Source organism: Rhineura floridana, chromosome 6 (assembly GCF_030035675.1).
Source record: "Rhineura floridana isolate rRhiFlo1 chromosome 6, rRhiFlo1.hap2, whole genome shotgun sequence".
NCBI classification, from domain to species: Eukaryota; Metazoa; Chordata; class Lepidosauria; order Squamata; family Rhineuridae; genus Rhineura; species Rhineura floridana.
Window position 1 is genome coordinate 94,355,076 of NC_084485.1, and position 16,472 is coordinate 94,371,547.

The 16,472-nt window shown below is 41.0% G+C and overlaps 1 protein-coding gene across 9 annotated transcripts in view; it reads right to left on the reverse strand.

Annotated features, from left to right (window-relative positions):
- Positions 1-1,203: 1,203 nt before the first annotated feature.
- The window catches only part of MROH7 (maestro heat like repeat family member 7), a 41,517-nt gene continuing 26,248 nt past the window's right edge, over positions 1,204-16,472 (reverse strand). For 7 of the 9 annotated variants that reach the window (XM_061633115.1, XM_061633111.1, XM_061633112.1 and 4 more), the window contains 10 exons: positions 14,452-14,615; positions 12,917-13,054; positions 12,685-12,802; positions 9,983-10,123; positions 7,234-7,395; positions 6,178-6,333; positions 5,564-5,686; positions 4,070-4,172; positions 3,166-3,228; positions 1,204-1,768 (listed from right to left, as the gene is read on the reverse strand). In XM_061633115.1, the coding sequence (XP_061489099.1) occupies positions 1,524-1,768; positions 3,166-3,228; positions 4,070-4,172; positions 5,564-5,686; positions 6,178-6,333; positions 7,234-7,395; positions 9,983-10,123; positions 12,685-12,802; positions 12,917-13,054; positions 14,452-14,615 (1,413 nt within the window). In that variant the 3' untranslated portion in view covers positions 1,204-1,523. The remainder of the gene's footprint in view (positions 1,769-3,165; positions 3,229-4,069; positions 4,173-5,563; positions 5,687-6,177; positions 6,334-7,233; positions 7,396-9,982; positions 10,124-12,684; positions 12,803-12,916; positions 13,055-14,451; positions 14,616-16,472) is intronic. The other 2 variants (XM_061633114.1, XM_061633116.1) reach the window with 2 other exon arrangements.

Below are 16,472 nucleotides of genomic sequence, written 5' to 3' on the forward strand. Positions count from 1 at the left end.
AATCACCCACTACAAGGATCCTCCACCCTCTGGAGATATATTCTTGGCACGAGAGGATAGCTGCTCATCCCCCAAGGAATGGGTCCCTTCTAAGGGATCGTTTCCCTCTTCCTCAGCTGGACGCTCTCCTTCCCCGAGACCATCGTTGTCCATGATAGCAGGAGAGCTATCATCGTTGGAGTGGGACACAGCTATAACGTCCCTGAAGGCCTCCTCCACACACCTCTCTGCCTCTCTCAGCTTTTCCAGGTCTGCCACCTTGGCCTCAAGGAAATGAAGTCGTTCCCGGAGAGTCAGGAGCTCATTGCACCGAGAGCACACCCACGACTTCTGTCCAACAGGCAGATAGTCATACATGCTGCAGGCGGTGCAAAACACTGGAAAGCCCCCACACCCCTGCTGGCTTCTTACCTGCATAGTTTTGTTTAAAGTTTATTACGTTAATGGGTTGGAGACTGCGGTTTAGTTGAGGTTAGGGAACAGACAGGCAGAGTGGGGGGCCCTGGCCTCCTCGCCCTGCTGCCGAACTCACTCTGCTGCTTAACTCGCCTTGACGCTTTGTCAGCTGGGGCTCCCTCTAGCTCGTGACTGCATGAAGGTCATATATGAAAAAATGGAAATGGACTGCCTTCAAGTCGATTCCGACATATGGCGAGCCTATGAATAGGCTTTTCATGGTAAGCGGTATTCAGAGGTAGTTTTCCATTGCCTTCCTCTGAGACTGAGAGGAAGTGACTGGCCCAAGGTCACCCAGTGAGCCTAGTGAAGTTGATGGCTATATGGGGATTCGAACCCTGGTCTCCCAGGTTATAGTCCAGCACTCTAACCACTATACCACACTAGCTCTCATTGGGTCATATATACCTAATGGTATATCTCCAATAAACAATTCCCTCCCGCATGTCATTACTATTTAGTCATCTTTTAATCTTATTTTGTTTTACAGAGTTGCTCTCAAGCTCAATGAGCCATATATGGATTTTTAAATGTGATGAACACTAAGACTACCCACCTCCAGCAATGCCTATCCTCTTGTTGAACCTTTTGTTGAATGTTATTTTATCTTTAAAATAGTTAGAAATTCATTGGAAGCTTACACTATGCCTCTCCTGCATTGGTGTACACATCAAACTAGATTTACAGAAGTGTGGAAAGAGAAGCAGTAGCACATCTGCCCCCCATCCTTCCATACCAAGGCTCCTATCGATCTAATATATCTGTCTACAATCATGTAAAAGGGACTTGCAGGAGAGTTGTTCACAAGTTAAGAAATGATTGGGGGATGCCTTGACCTTTATAGAAAAGCTATTGTAATGTAGCTGTAGCAAGAAAAAGCCTAAGAGGCTGGATTCTGTAGGGAATCAGTGGTGTTTATTATCCAGGTACCTAGTAGATCAACAATTCCTTTTGTGGTCTCTTATACTGTTGTTTTTGCTGAAATTGGGTGTAGGAAAAGTGATCTTCACAGCCTTTTTTGTTCTTATGAAATGGTATACCAAGCTCCTTCCATCTTTGGCCAAATATTAATTTCCATTGGCTGATTTCCAGAGGCTGATAACAGCAAAAAGTCTGGAAGGGCTGCTGCGGATAATATTCTGCGTTCTGGAATTCCTCGTAGAATCTTCAGTTGCAGTGTCACTGGCCACTCTCTTGCTGTTGCCATCAAGCCCATCCTTCTCTTTGGAGTGAACGGAAGAAACACGGTCATGGGCATGAGCTGCAGCTATGCACACAGAAGCGTCAGGGTCATGCATCAAGCCTTCGAGAGCTGAAAATGAAAGGGAATCATTAACACATAAAGGAACTCTGATCCAAATCAATATTAATAATACAAATCCTTTCACATTAACCTTTAGTATTATCCAGAAAAGGACAGTGTGGTTGTGGATATCTTTAAAAATAATTCCAAATAATCCACATTTTATTATTAGAATATATTAGGAGAATTTACTTGTGTATCTCATTTTAGTTACACAATCTGAGTGGATGAAAAGCTTGTTCCCATTTATGAAGGTTATTATTAGACACTGGTAGGGTGGAGAGATGAGAGAGAGATTGGGGGGGGGAGAGAGAAGGGGAAAGGCACAAGTCCTGAATGTTGTCTCCTTTCGCCCAGAATGCAGGTCTCAAGGAGGATTACAATGATTCAAAAATGCAAACCATACATAAAAACCACACAGAAATTTAAAATACAAAACCATAAAGAACCATACATAAACAAAAAAAATGTCAAAATGCAGGGGTAGAAATTTAGCCAAATGCTTATATAAAAAGATGGATCTTCCGCAACCGTCTAAAACTGGGAAGAGAAGGGGCTGATTTTACCTCACAGGGGAGGGCATTCCATAGTCTAGGGGCCACAACAGGGAAGGCTCCATTGGGAGTATTCACCAATCAGGCTTCAGAAATAGCAGGCACTTGCAACAGGCACTTGCCCCTGCGATGGTCATGACTAATGAGGGGAAGGTGGGCAGACAGACACCTAGGTCCCAAACTGTTTAGGGCTTTAAAGGTCAAAACCAGCACCATGAATTGTACTAAGAAGCAAACTGGGAGCCAGTGTAGCTCTTTTAGCACAGGTGTAATGTAAGCTGCTAACTACTAAGATACAACATTAGTCATTCTTTCTCTGCAACTGAGGATTAGAATTTACTTTTTAGAAAGGCAGTCCTTTCTAAAAAATCCCTTAATGCTGCAGTTTCTTCTAGTGACCCAGTTTCCTGAACTGCAGCACAATTGTGTTCATATAACTATGATGTGAAACCACATTATAGAATCTCTCATATCTGTTGGTAAAATTGACAACCTGCAAAAACCAAGACTGTAAACTTGCTTGTATATGACTGATGGAGCTTTGGAAAATAATTGAATATATGATTCTACATATTTAAAACATCCAAGTATCCAGTAGTTTGTGCAATTTTGAATACAGAAGAATGCAGTTTTTTGTTTGATTGCTTTACAAAGCAATGTAAATTTATATTTGATTATATTGTGTGATTTTATGTATCCCATATGAATATTCTAATACAGATATAGATTGGGATAAAGGTCTTGAAAGGTTTGTTGAAAGAGGAAGGTCTTCAGTAGGTGCTGAAAATGCATCATCTACTGAATACCTAAACATACAACTGCAATGATTTTACATATTCTGTCTTTACTTACCATGAATTATCATATCCAATTCTATCTTTCCTGCCCTGCTGTACATATGTTGTACTAGGAAACCTAAAGGCAACACATAAGTAATTAGATATCATTTCTTTGAGTCATTGTCTAGCAGAATTGTCTGGTAGCAAGTGTATGTACTTGCAAATAAGCCCTTGCTTTCAGTGTAACTTCAGTGATGATATGTTTAGAGTAGTTATGCACAAGAAAAAGGATAAAACTGTAGCAGACAATTGGGGAAGGAAGGGCTGATGTAGGTTCTGAAGTTAGCAGAACATTCCTGTTGATTTTGCTAAGTAAAAGACCATAAAAGCTTATTTTAAGTGGATATCCACACTTGCCAAGCGGAAGCTTCCATCCATACAGCTGTTAGCAAAGCATCTTTACTGGCATTCCTTCAACATTGGGGTGGCAAACCTTGCCCATGAGCTGAATAAAGCTCCCCAGGCCTGTCTGACCCTCAGTACTATACACAGGTCATGCCCTTTCATAGCCCTAATTCATGCCTTCCTTGAATGCTTTTGTTGTCTGTGTCCTTGAACTGTGTCAATGCTTCTTGCTTACCTAGACGGAGGGGTGTGTGTATATATACATATATAGAAAGATCTGGCTTTTGTGTGGCTGGAATGTAGACTGCTGTACAAAGGTAAGAGTCATATCCATTGTTTCACACTCCTTTGGCTCTGGGCATGCCCACTATTGGAAGGTTTTCTATAATGGAATGTGACCCTTGAGTTGAAAAAGGTTCCCTACCTCTGCTTTAGCAGGACTGTGTTTTTTATTTTTTTAATTAATCCTCTCAACACTGAAATGAAATCAAAAATTCAGGGCAACAACTGATATAAACAGTTAAGCTTTACTCATACAAGTATAGGAAGAGGCTAACTTATTTTTCATTTACCAAGGAACATGATGGAAGCCCTTTTTATAGGAAGAAGTGGACTCTCAGTGTAGTAAAGGCCCTGGTACAAGAATCTCTGGAGATTTCCCTCTTGTTTCTGTACCTGAAAACTCAAAAAATGCATAATTGGCTTCATCCAATAATTGAGCAGCTGCCACAGTTTATTAAGAAAATTAGGGTGCTATCCTTCCTAACCCCCAGATAGCATCAGTAGGTTGATGGAGTGGCACAGCCAGCATTGCATTCACAGCTGTGGTATTTGCGCTGGCTGGGGTGGGGGATGTGTCTTCTCTGCACCAGCTCTCAGGCTTCAGCAACAAACAGATCTGGGTCCTTGGCTGTCATGTGATGGCAGCGGGATCCACACAAGCTCTAGCAGATCCTGTGCTGGTCCAGCCCAACCCCATTTCAGAGGTTTCTATTGGCTACTATTGACAAAGATGCCATTTGCAGTAGCGTCTGCCTGTCTGCCATATGAATGGGTGCATTTGGGCACTCCTTATTGGCAGAGCTTCCATACTGATTGTGGTGCTCCCCTGCTGGCAGAGCCTTGCATAGCTAGGCAGAGGGCTACCTCTGCTCCATCCAAACTTTCTCCAGCATGGTGGATTGGGAGTTTGGATTCCTGTGCCCTTTATGAGCTAAGGCATTCACCATTCAAATTTCACCTCAGACACAACTTACTAGGAGTCATTAAGTGATTCAGTCTCACGCTTGTACTATGGAGATAATGAATAGTGCTAACCTGCCTCACAGTAAGTAAGTCAGATAATGTATGTGAAGCTGTTTGCACTCTTAGGAAAGAGCTATATAAATAAAGAACCTATCATTACCAAAATCATTTTAGAGAAGTCCAGTACACAAATCAAAGTCAGGCTGTAATGAAAAATCAAGAATGATGTACATAACCCATCACAGCCACAACCAGGAAGAGGAATCCTAGTGCTGATGTCCCACTCACAAAATGGCTTTTGTTAAAAGAGATCCCTCTGCTAACATAAGAAGAGGGGGAGGGGATTATCGGCAACTCCTTCTTGAAAATAAGTCCCTCTGACATTGCAGAAGCAACTGTTGGATCACAAGCCATTACTGAGCAGAATGGCAGTATTAGATTCCACTCCATGATTCCAAAATCTTGGAATTAGAAATGTTACCCCATGATCTTCTAAAAACATTTATCAACACTCCTGTTCCCCCCTCACCTAAGCCTGAAAGGGAGTTTTAAAATGCATACTTTTAAAAACAACAATACCCTGATTGATGCAAAAAGTAATGGCTTGTTTGTTTTTGTTTTAATTCTTCCAATGTCATTATCATTGCCACAATCAGGCTTGTTTTCTATCCCTCTGTTGTTCTTGTGTCAAGAATCATTTCTGCTAACGAAGACGTTTTAGCAAAGAATTGGCAAGGGGATGTTGCTCAGTGGTTGAGCACATGCTTTGCATGTAAAACATCCCCAAAGCGTCATTTGTTCAGAAGTTGTAGATAACATACAAGATACTGGCAGGTTTCATGCAGAACGTCTTCATGCTCATGCCAGGTTTGCTTGCTGACAAGCTGCTTTGGCAATTTCCACCCCAGGAAGTGACAGGATTCATGTAAGGCATATCTACATTTCTGCAAGACACGAAGGGAGAATGTATGGTTTACATCATTAAGAAAGCATAACATCCAGTTACTGAATAGCCTTTAGGAAGAATAGACCTTCTGGTAATTGCTCACAAAGAGTAAAGAGTTCTGAACATGTAAATTTATTTACACTCAAGGAAGTATGTAGGTATGCAGATACAGGTGCAAAAAGGATAGAATAGAGGTTTTGCTTGAATTATTTATTTATTATCCCACCTTTCCTCCAAGGAGCTAAAAGTGGCATACATGGTTCTCCCTCTCTATTTTATCCTCACAACAACCCGCAGGCTGAGAAACTGTGACCAGTCTAAGGTCACCCAGCAATCTCCATGGCAGAGTTGGGATTTGAAACTTGGTCTCCCAGGTCCTAGTTTATCACTCTAATCAACTACACCATACTAGCTCCCTGAATTATCTGGTTTGCTAATATCTTGATGGTTGCCTTGGAAATTGAGAGAGAAATGTTGGCAGAAGCTTGCCGTGGTGATGTCATAGTCCTCCTCCTGGAGATGCAGAAGTAATGGAACCATGCTTTCTAGTATTTGATTCTTTATTGCAAGTTTGTTGCTTTTTTTAGCCCGTTTTACCATCTTCCCAAAAAGACATATGGCAGAAGCCCGGACACTTTCTCTCTCCTGTAATTATCAAAACAAAGGAAGCCAGTGAGAGTGTTGCAGTGAATATTAAGTCTGATAAAATTTGCTAAGGACTAGCCATTTCCCCACCCATTATTTATTTATTTGTTTTCATTTATGAATCACTTCCTAGGAAACATCTTGAAGTAATTTCACAATATAATAAAAACATAATTAAAACAACTCTCTATAAAAAATCATTTTAAACAGTTACTCCAAAAGATAGGCGCCACCACACTAACGGCCCATTTCCAACATCGTGCAGCAAGGACCTCCTGATAAGATGGTATTGGCAGAATGCCCTCTTCTGCAGAGTACAGCGATCAGTCAGGAATAGGGAAGAGATAATCCTTAGGTAATCTGGTCCCAAGATGTATAGGGCTATATGAGATAGTAGTAGCTGCACCATATTTTCCAGGACCCTCCATTAGGTAGGGTGATTCAGATTTCAGGGTATCATTAAAAGATGGTAAATTCTTTATTATTATATTTTTAGCATCATATGGATTTTCTGGCTCAGACCTTAACATATCTTGAGCCATCTCTGCTTTTTTCCTGTTGAAGCTATGCAGTATAGAACTATAGGCAGGATGATTATTTGTTACATTTTTATTTTGCTCCATCTCTGAGCTTAAAGCCGCACATGTGATTATCCCGTTATTTTATATTCACAACAACCCTGTCAGGTAGCTTGTGCTGAGAAAGAGAAAGCGACAGCCACAAGGACACCCATTTTCCTTAATGGCACTGCTAGAGCAGGGATTTGAACATGGGAAGTCCCCAAGCTAAATACACCACAACAGATTTCAGTATCAATGGGACCTCAAAAGAGAATTGCTTCTGTGAGAGGATAAGATTGCATCCTGGCTTGCAACAAACAAAACACAGCTGTTTTCTTACATCACTGAATAGCTCCTGAAGAGAAAGGGTGAGATTGCAAATACAGTCTGCTCCTTCTGTTCCTGCAAGAATCTTCTCAATTTCAGCAACAGTCTCCACAAACAGCTGCCCATCCATTCCAGACAGGCCTTTTGTCATGGCTGGCAATAAGACCTTTACCTCCTGTACATAAAAGTGTAATTTAAGTTCCAGTGATCCAGTTTATATACCACACTATGGATAACAAGTTATTCTGAAAATGTAAATGTAAATGTACTGCCTCCAAGTCGATTCCGACTTATGGTGACCCTATGAATAGGGTTTTCATGGTAAGCGGTATTCAGAGGTGATTTACCATTGCCTTCCTCTGAGGCTGAGAGGCAGTGACTGGCCCAAGGTCACCCAGTGAGCTTCATGGCTGTGTGGGGATTCGAACCCTGGTCTCCCAGGTTGTAGTCCAGCACCTTAACCACTACACCACACTGGCTCTCATATATGTTTAAATGGAAAGCACAGGATTAGAAACATTTTTGAGGCCAAGAAAGTGAAGCTCCAGAATAGCATCAGAGGCTTAAGATTCCTTTGTAATATTACAAAAAGCCAAGCACCCACCTTCTTCAACTGTAAAAGTGCATTAAAATTGAAATCTTATACATATCTACTCAAAAGTAAGCCCCCTTACCAGGGTTTCTGATTGCGGGAAAGGTTTTTTCACTAATAGGCAAAAACCTTGTGGTTTAAGAACATACCTATAGCCCACAGATATTTCTATCAAACTTTAAAAATCAGGGGAATTGGGCAGCTATAGTGAATGCACCAGGGGAGCAGGAGACCTGACCTCCTATCTGAGATACTGTATTGCCCTGCAAATTTGTCAAAATGTAAACACAATTTGGGTTGGTCTTTCACAGTCCACTTGCTGTGTAGCTTGGAAGAATTTGGTAATATGTTCCTCTGAGCATATGGTGAGTGGCAATACCTGCCATCGCCAAAGATGGAGAATTACATTTTTGTATGTTTGTTGGTGTTCTTACTTCTTTCCTGTGTTACTATTGTTTCTACAGAGAATCTAATCTAGAAAATTATATTTCCCTCATTATTTATCGTAGAAACCTGTGTCAAATTTATTTTTATTAATTTCAAAGCCTTCTTATTGGTCAATGTCACATGATGAAGACAGCCTTTTGTGTTTCAAATTGGAGGTTATGTCCTATTTCTATTTTGGGTTCATTAACAGTTGAATCTGAAACTGCAGTTTGATGTAAAATCAGACTGATTACAATATGTTGCTACTTCAACAATGACTCTAAAGTAAAAGGGAAAGGTGTCCCCGCACTTGTAGTGCCAGTCGTTTCCAACTCTTAGGGTGACGTCTTGTGACGTTTACTAGGCAGACCATATATATGGGGTGGGATTGCCAGTTCCGTCCCCGGCCTTTCTTTACCCCCCAGCATATGCCGGGTACTCATTTTACCGACCACGGATGGATGGAAAGCTGAGTGGACCTCGACCCCTTTTACCAGAGATTCGACTTCCTCCTTTTGTTGGAATCGAACTCCGGCCGTGAGCAGAGCTTCGACTGCGTTACCGCCGCTTACCACAATGACTCTAGCTGTTGGAAAAAATAAACTTAGCCTGCCCAAGATGCATGTTTTCAGCCTGCTACGTTTAAACCACTTCATTTAAGGCAAGGTGGGCACAGTCAATTAAAAACAGAGCTATTTTGCAATATTACACAAACAATTCATTGAAAACACGGAATTTACCTCTGTATTAGTAACTTTTAAGTAGTATGTACTATGTTATATGTAACAGCCCAGACAAGGGTATTTTATAAAATAACCATTTCCATTAATTTTGTTAATAATAATAAATAATAATGATTTGTGCCTTCTGCAGTTGAAGGAATTTCTATTTAAACACAAACATGTGCATTCGCATTATTTAAAAAAAAGGTATATGTTTTTGCGCTCTTATGGAAAAGAACATGAAAGGCAAACTACCATTATGGACCAATCACTGTAAAGGGGTGGAATTAGGGGCATGACAAAATCCTGGCAAATGCAGGTTGTGCAATTAAAGTTGATATCGTGCTCTTGCACAACAAACCCGCTTCCCTCCAAAACTGGACTTTTTGCAATAAGGAAAGAGATAGGAAAATGCACTGGAAAGCATAAGATTATGATTGCTTGACACAGCATCATATAACCTCTCCACAAACTTTGTGCAAGCAAATCAGGATGAATGGTCAATAAACAGGTCATCTGGAAGCCACCACAGGAAATGCTTGCTCCAGTGGAGAAAGAAAGCATGCCACTACTAACAACTCTAAAGTAGATTGAGCAAAGGCACACTGATTTGTGATTTGGGCTCATGACAGAGTGCTGCTACATCTGCTTGTCCATGAAAATGCAAAGTCTCAACCCTGATCACCACACAAATGGCTGGCTAGCCATGCAACCAAGGGTGATAGTGGAAATTAGCCATATGGAACCAGATGCATAAAACTATAGTTTTAATTTAGGCAGCAGTTTACATCAGAGTGTAAAATGTATCTTCTGTGAGCTGTGGCAGATAGGACCAATCACTTTCTCTGTGGTTTTACTTCACTAGCACCTCCCTACATCAGCTAAGATCTCAATCTGCTTTGCAGGAATGGAATCTGAAGCACCTCTGTGAGGTCTATAGGAATATAATTAAATCCTCAGTAAATATTTCTGAACTTCTAGACAAAATCCAGTGAAATTACACAACAGGCCCTGTCATTTACCTCCCCCATCCAGTCTGCTATATTGACCAGTCCTTTGATACACAATGCCCGGATGATGGGGTTTTCACTAACCAGTCCTCGCTTCAGACGATACAAGGAATATTGTTTTGGAAGTCTTCTGGCCTCTGACATACAAAGAAGCTAAAAGACAAAGAACAGGTCAACGAGAAATGAGTTGACGAGCAACTACCTGCTTCAGTTTGATCTAGGAAGCAACATCCCCAGGAACTTATTCAGATGCTGAAAATGTGTTAATCTGCTTCTGGCACTTGGTTACAAATTCTGCCCAAATTTCACAGTACACAGTGGCCCTTCCACTGGCACTCCAATCAGTTTCTTGGTCCATGTTAAGCAGAAAGCCTGCAGTAGAGATGATCCATCCATTCTTGTGTCTTTAAGGAAATTTATATTGTTTATTCTTTGTGCTGCATTCAGTTACAGCAGGGGTGGGGAATCTCTGGCCATTTGACCTGCGAGCCTGTTTGCCCCAAATTACGCCACCTGCCCCACACCTGACATCATAGGTTACATCAGGTGTGGGGCAGGTAGAGTTGTGTCTGGATCACATCAGCTGTGTGACAGAGATCCCCAAGGCTGAAGTCACCTTCCATCAGTTGTTACTTTAATCCTGGCATTTCAAAGCACCAGGCAGTGGTCACTGCATGCCCTGTGTGGTGTTTTGAAATTCCAGTGATCATCACTTGATGTCATCGTGGCATCAGGCAATTGACAGGCGAGTGGCCCCACCTACCTCTCAAATTTGGCCTGCAAGGGTAGGGGAAATAAGGATCTGATGTGCCATCCAAGTCAGGTTCCCCACTCCTGAACTATAGTATGCACCAGGGCTCAATTTGGTGCACAAAGATAATTGGAATAAAGGATCAGTCCCATCAAATGGTACATCTTGGTGTAGTTCATTGTAGTCCATTGTCTAAAAACTCCTGTCCCAAAAGGAGTTTTAAAATATCACAAAGGCAGCCCAATTAGCTGAGTCTTTACTAAAGACTGCTTATCTCTCTCCCTCATAAATTTAACAGCATGGCTTGCAGGGGATCCATTTAAGCCATATGGGCAAAAGTCCAGACAATCTGCTAATTGTTGGGGCTTCAAAGTGCCACACTTGGCAGTGATGATAAACTGATTGCTGGGACTTGCCAACTCCTTTTGACCCAGCCTCATCTTCACCTGATGTAATACTCCTGATGTAATACATGATGGCAGGTGGGTGTGGCTGGGCCAAAATGCGAGCCTTGTGGGGAGGCTAGGTGCAACTAATGAGGCCCACAGGCTAGCGGTTCCCCACTGTTGTAAAGGGTCTCAATATCTATGGTAGTAAGCATGGTATTCTCTGGGAGATTGTCAATGGATTGTAATTTCCTCCAAAAGTCTGTAGTGTTCTCCAAGAAATGTGGAGCATTGGCAGCATATGGTGTGAGAATGACCAGACACACCAACCATAATACTACCAACACCCAAACAATGGGGTGTCCAGGATTGCCTGGCATGTAAATTTTGAGTAAAAGATCCCTGGTTGAGGTTCCTGGGTTGTGTGTGCGTGTAGATTTGATCTTGTAAATCTGTAGGAATTTTCTTGATCAGGTTATCTAGTTCCTTCTGGTATTCCTCAGTGGGGGCTGAGGACAGGGTCCTGCAAAATCTGGTGTTAGAGAATTGTCTCTCAGCCTCCTGTATATAGTCCAACTTGTTCATGATTATTGCAACCCCTCTTTTGTTGGCCCCTTTAACTGTGTAGTAATTTTGTGCTAAAACAATGCTCTTAGCTGATTACTGCAGATCGTGGATGGTGGTGGATAAGCTCTGTGTCAGTCTCTAATCTGGTGTTGTGACCATCTGAAGGAGTCCATACAGAATTCTCCTCCTGTTAGTGTTGAGTAGATATTTGCTGTATCCAGTGGGTAAGATGGTAGTTGTAGAAAGATGCTGTGTTGCAAGTATGATGGTAAACTAACTGGAGGTGTGGTGAAAGTTTCCCTTTAGTCATATACAGACTAATACATCTACTCCTCTGATATCTGTTCCTTGATATAATTTTTTTTTGTTCATAGTGATTATGTGGTGCTAAGCAGTTAAATCTGTTTTTAATCCGGGCTGGTTTTGTAACGTCTGAAAAAAGTGGAAGTCTTTTAATAACTTGGGTAGTGTCTCCAGATTCCAGATTAACCACACAATAAACCAGCAGCAATGTTGGAAGTGACCTGACCTCACAATGTGGTAGGTCTGCCTGCTTCTCATTTGGACTTTGGAAGTATGGCTTTGGGTAAGACGAGTATGCCACTGGTAGAGTCCCAAACTTAGCACTGTAGGTGATATTACTAGTTCTTTTATTGCTTGTTACTTATTTTGCCACAACTGAACTGCTTATGTTTTTAATAAATATAATTGGATTGTTTTAATAAACCAGATTATTTACCTAATTTATTCTAACTACAGTGCCCTGCACACAATACAACAGGATTAAGCTGCTCTTCAGATGCACTAGCACAAGTATAATTCATTCTCTTTGATCCAAACCCAGTTACAGCACCAGTAATAACTATTTGACAACACACCATAGAGTCACATAGGGACATTGCCACTATATTTGTACAACCATCCTTTGAGACAAGCACATCAAGTCACTCTGCATTCCCAGGCAGGCCTCTATTTTTCCAAAGTGCAGAAGTTATATCAGTGGTTCTTACCTCAATGAAGAAAGCCATTGCTGTGATCTGGTGCTCTTCATCTCCTCGCTCCAGGAAGGGAACTAAGAGGTACAAGATCCTCAGGAGGTTGAAATAATAGGAGCACTGAAGCATGATTCTGGTTAAGAAACACAACACAAATAAACACATATGGTCAGAGGTTAATTCTGCACTTGGGAAATGTTTAAAATGTGCTTTGGTGTGTTCTGACCAAATTCTTACTACTTCATACCTTGCAAGAAGGGCTACCCCCCGATGGTGATCGTTGCAGCTGGTGAGCAGCTCCCAGCCCTGCTCCTTCTCAATAAGAGCAAACTCGCAATAACACCTTGCAGCTAGGAGAAGAGTCTTCAGTGCTGTCACAATATAGCTGAATTAAACAAACAAACAGGAGACACATCAGGGATCAGGTGTAGCACAGTGACTCAGAGTGTGAGCTGGGAAATTCCCAGTTCATATGTTACCTCTGTCATGAACTCATACACTAGGTGGCCTTAGGTAAGCCACTGCTCTTCTGGACTCTGCCCCTCCATCTGCAATATGGGGATAATAGTAAAGTCTACTTTACAGGGCTGGTGTAAGGATTACTGATGAAGCACTTGAGCAGTTAGGAAAGCACTATATACATTTTAAGTACTATTGTATGTTTTTTTTAAAAAATGTATAACCCACTTTTCACCACTGGTCCCAAAGCAGCATACAAAAATTTAAAAACACAATACACAAAATTGGAAACAAATTAAACAAAGGAAATTAAAACATCAGAGCAAGATTCATGGCGAAAATCCCTCCAGGTAAAAAACAGTTTTAACTGGGTGTCTGAAGGAATGGCACCTGCATGATTTCTACTAGAAGGGAGTTCCATAGAGTTGGGCCCACTATACTGAAGACATGACTCCTTATTGCCATGCGTTATGTTTCTGGTCTAGGGGGACTACTAATAATGCTCCCCCAGATTATCTCAGCAATCAGATGGAGACATATGGGGTAAAGAAGCCCTTAAAGCATCCTGGTCCTAAATTGTTAAGGGCTTTGTACAACAATCTTGAACCTGGTCTGGTAGCAAATGGGAGACCACTGCCTTTTAACACTGGTGTAATGTGTTGGTGGTAGTCTGTTCCCATCACTAGTCTAGCTGCAGTGTTCTGCACTACCTGAAACATTTGGACCAGACCCAAGGGCAGCCCCACCTAAAGTGCATTGCAGTAATCTATTCTTAAGATTGCCAATGCATGGACTACAGTGGTCAGGTTGTCCCTATCCAGGGACAGTCAGGTAGTCCTGCTACTGAATTGTATCTGCAGAACATAAGAGTTTGAAGGGTCAGCACGTCTCCCTTCTGATGCACAGGTGGGGACTTGCATCCTTCCTGCAATACAGCCATCTTTGGGAACTTCCACTTTGACCATTGCAAGTATTTGAGGCTTTTCTGATGCTTGCAATGCTTTGTCCTCCACCAATGCCCCACAGCAATGCTACATCAGGGGCATTGTCAGAAATTAAAATGGCAACCTCCAAACTTGGCTGCCTTTTTTAAGGGGGTGTGAAGCTCAGGATAAGTGAAAGTGGTAGATTCTCTTTTGAGGTGCTGTGAAGCAGCAACTGCCTGAGGGTACTGACGCTAGGCCAGATTATTCCCTGATCTGTGTGTGTGTGCATTATTTACTCAAGAGAATATAGTGCATGGAAGCACGTCATTACAAAGGAGCACTTAATATGTCCATGAGGGTGTTTGGCTCCTACCATAACAATTTCTCTCATATTTACCCCACAGGCTCAAATTCCTCCTCAGAATCTGAGTTCTTTATTACGCTGTGCCTGATGCTATAGTGCACCTGAACAAGCAGTGCCATCAACAGCCGGGGATAGATGTCGAGTGCCACATTTGAGCATTTGGGCATAGATAACAGCTTGCAGAAAGCGCTGGCAGCCTGAGAGAGGGAAATAGACACTGTAGTAAGATCTTTTCTTTGCAGTTCTCATTTTCTTGCAGGGGATTGTTACTCCAGTACCACTTATTCTTTTCTTTCTGGGCTAATTTCAAATGTAAAGACCTCTTACTGGGTTAGGTTAATGGTCTATGCAGCCTCTGTATAATTAGATATATAATATTATTAGGTATGATAATTACCCTTATAGGAAATGCTAAAATACCAAACCACAAAAGTGTGTAATATTGAGATTACAGAACGCAATCAAAATATTAAAAACAAAACATACCAAGGAAGTAAGGATCTGGGATGAATTATGTTAGCATACTGTATGCTAAGGATGGATATACATAAATAGCAGGTGAATGTTGTCACAGAACACTCTTAATTGATGAAAAAGTATTTACGTTTCTAAATCAAAAGCAGAAGAAAGTAAAAGGGTTGGATCCTCTTTTATTCAACTATTGAATCTGCATATATCACTCTGAAGGTTTGAGAGGTCCCACAACACAAATGTTGTGGTAATTATAGAGTTCACTGTTTTTATTTTAATAGCTCACAAATAGCATAATTAATTTAATTGGATGCCCAAGTATTAGCTGTAGATGCTAATTGGATAGTTTATATTACACTTCCCTTGTGGCAATTTGAGCCTGGAGCACAAAAATGTGAGCATGGAGCACTAGGGATGGACAAATCTGTCAATTCTGGTACTCTAAGATTTTTCCAATGTTAAATTCAGTTCTCCACATTTCTGAAGCAGTTTGTGACCCCTTCCCCAAAATCCTCATGAAAATTCATCACCATTTTAGTGTGAATTTATCCTAATAAACACATTTTATATGCTGTTTTGTCTAATATATATAGCAATCTATTTCCCCTAACAGATTGCATTTTTGTTTGTTATTTTTCACCAATGTATGCATTTGTATGCATATTTATATATGCATTTGTTTCAGTTTCTGTATTGTTTTGAAAAGTACAAATGATGTATTTTCTCATTAAAACACAAACAATATCAAATTATCCCTATGGAGTACAAAAGTAATGTGAACAATAATCTTGAGCTTCTGTTTAGACCCAAATTTGACAAGACACCACCCTGAGTAAAATATCAGGTCTGTGCTTTAAGATAAGGGTCAAGCTGACCTCAACGTTATAGCCTGTTCTCCTGCCTAGAAGCCACACTTCTAATCCTGCTCTACTGACAGATGGGTGAGTGTTTATCAGTGGTGATGGAAAGGCACCCTACACATGTCTGAAAGAACTCTTTTCTCCAACTGCTCAAGTTATTACAGGATATGGGATATAAAATGCAAAGGTCCATTTAAAGCTTCTGAAGCAGATTTTGTGGGATTAACATCAACAATCCAAATTAAGCACTGAGGTCGTTTTTAAAAACTGTTTTGTATTCATGTAAATCCATTTGGAGTAAGAGATGCTGTATTCTTCTGGTGGACAATGACCTCAAGAACAGATTTTGTTTCTATATTCCTATATATCCTTATATATGGCAAAGAAACTAAGCTGTTAAGCAGGAAACATCCAACTCAAAATTGTCTTGGCATAGATTCACTATGTTTCCTGAGCTAATCAATTATCTCCTGAGTCTCAGCCCTGCCCACTGCAGTTCTGTAACAAGGGGCTAATAATAGTGACCAACCTGAGGCTATGTGTGTGAAATTTGGTAGGCATCCATGACTGTGTTATATATTATTATGCATTATTATCCTCCTCCTTCTCCCCTGAAAAGAGGAGTAGCAATATCTGAAAAGATTCTCAGTAGTTTTAGGTTCTAGATTCATGTGGTTTTTCACCTTACACAATTCTAATTGAGTGGGGGTTTGGATGCCTAAG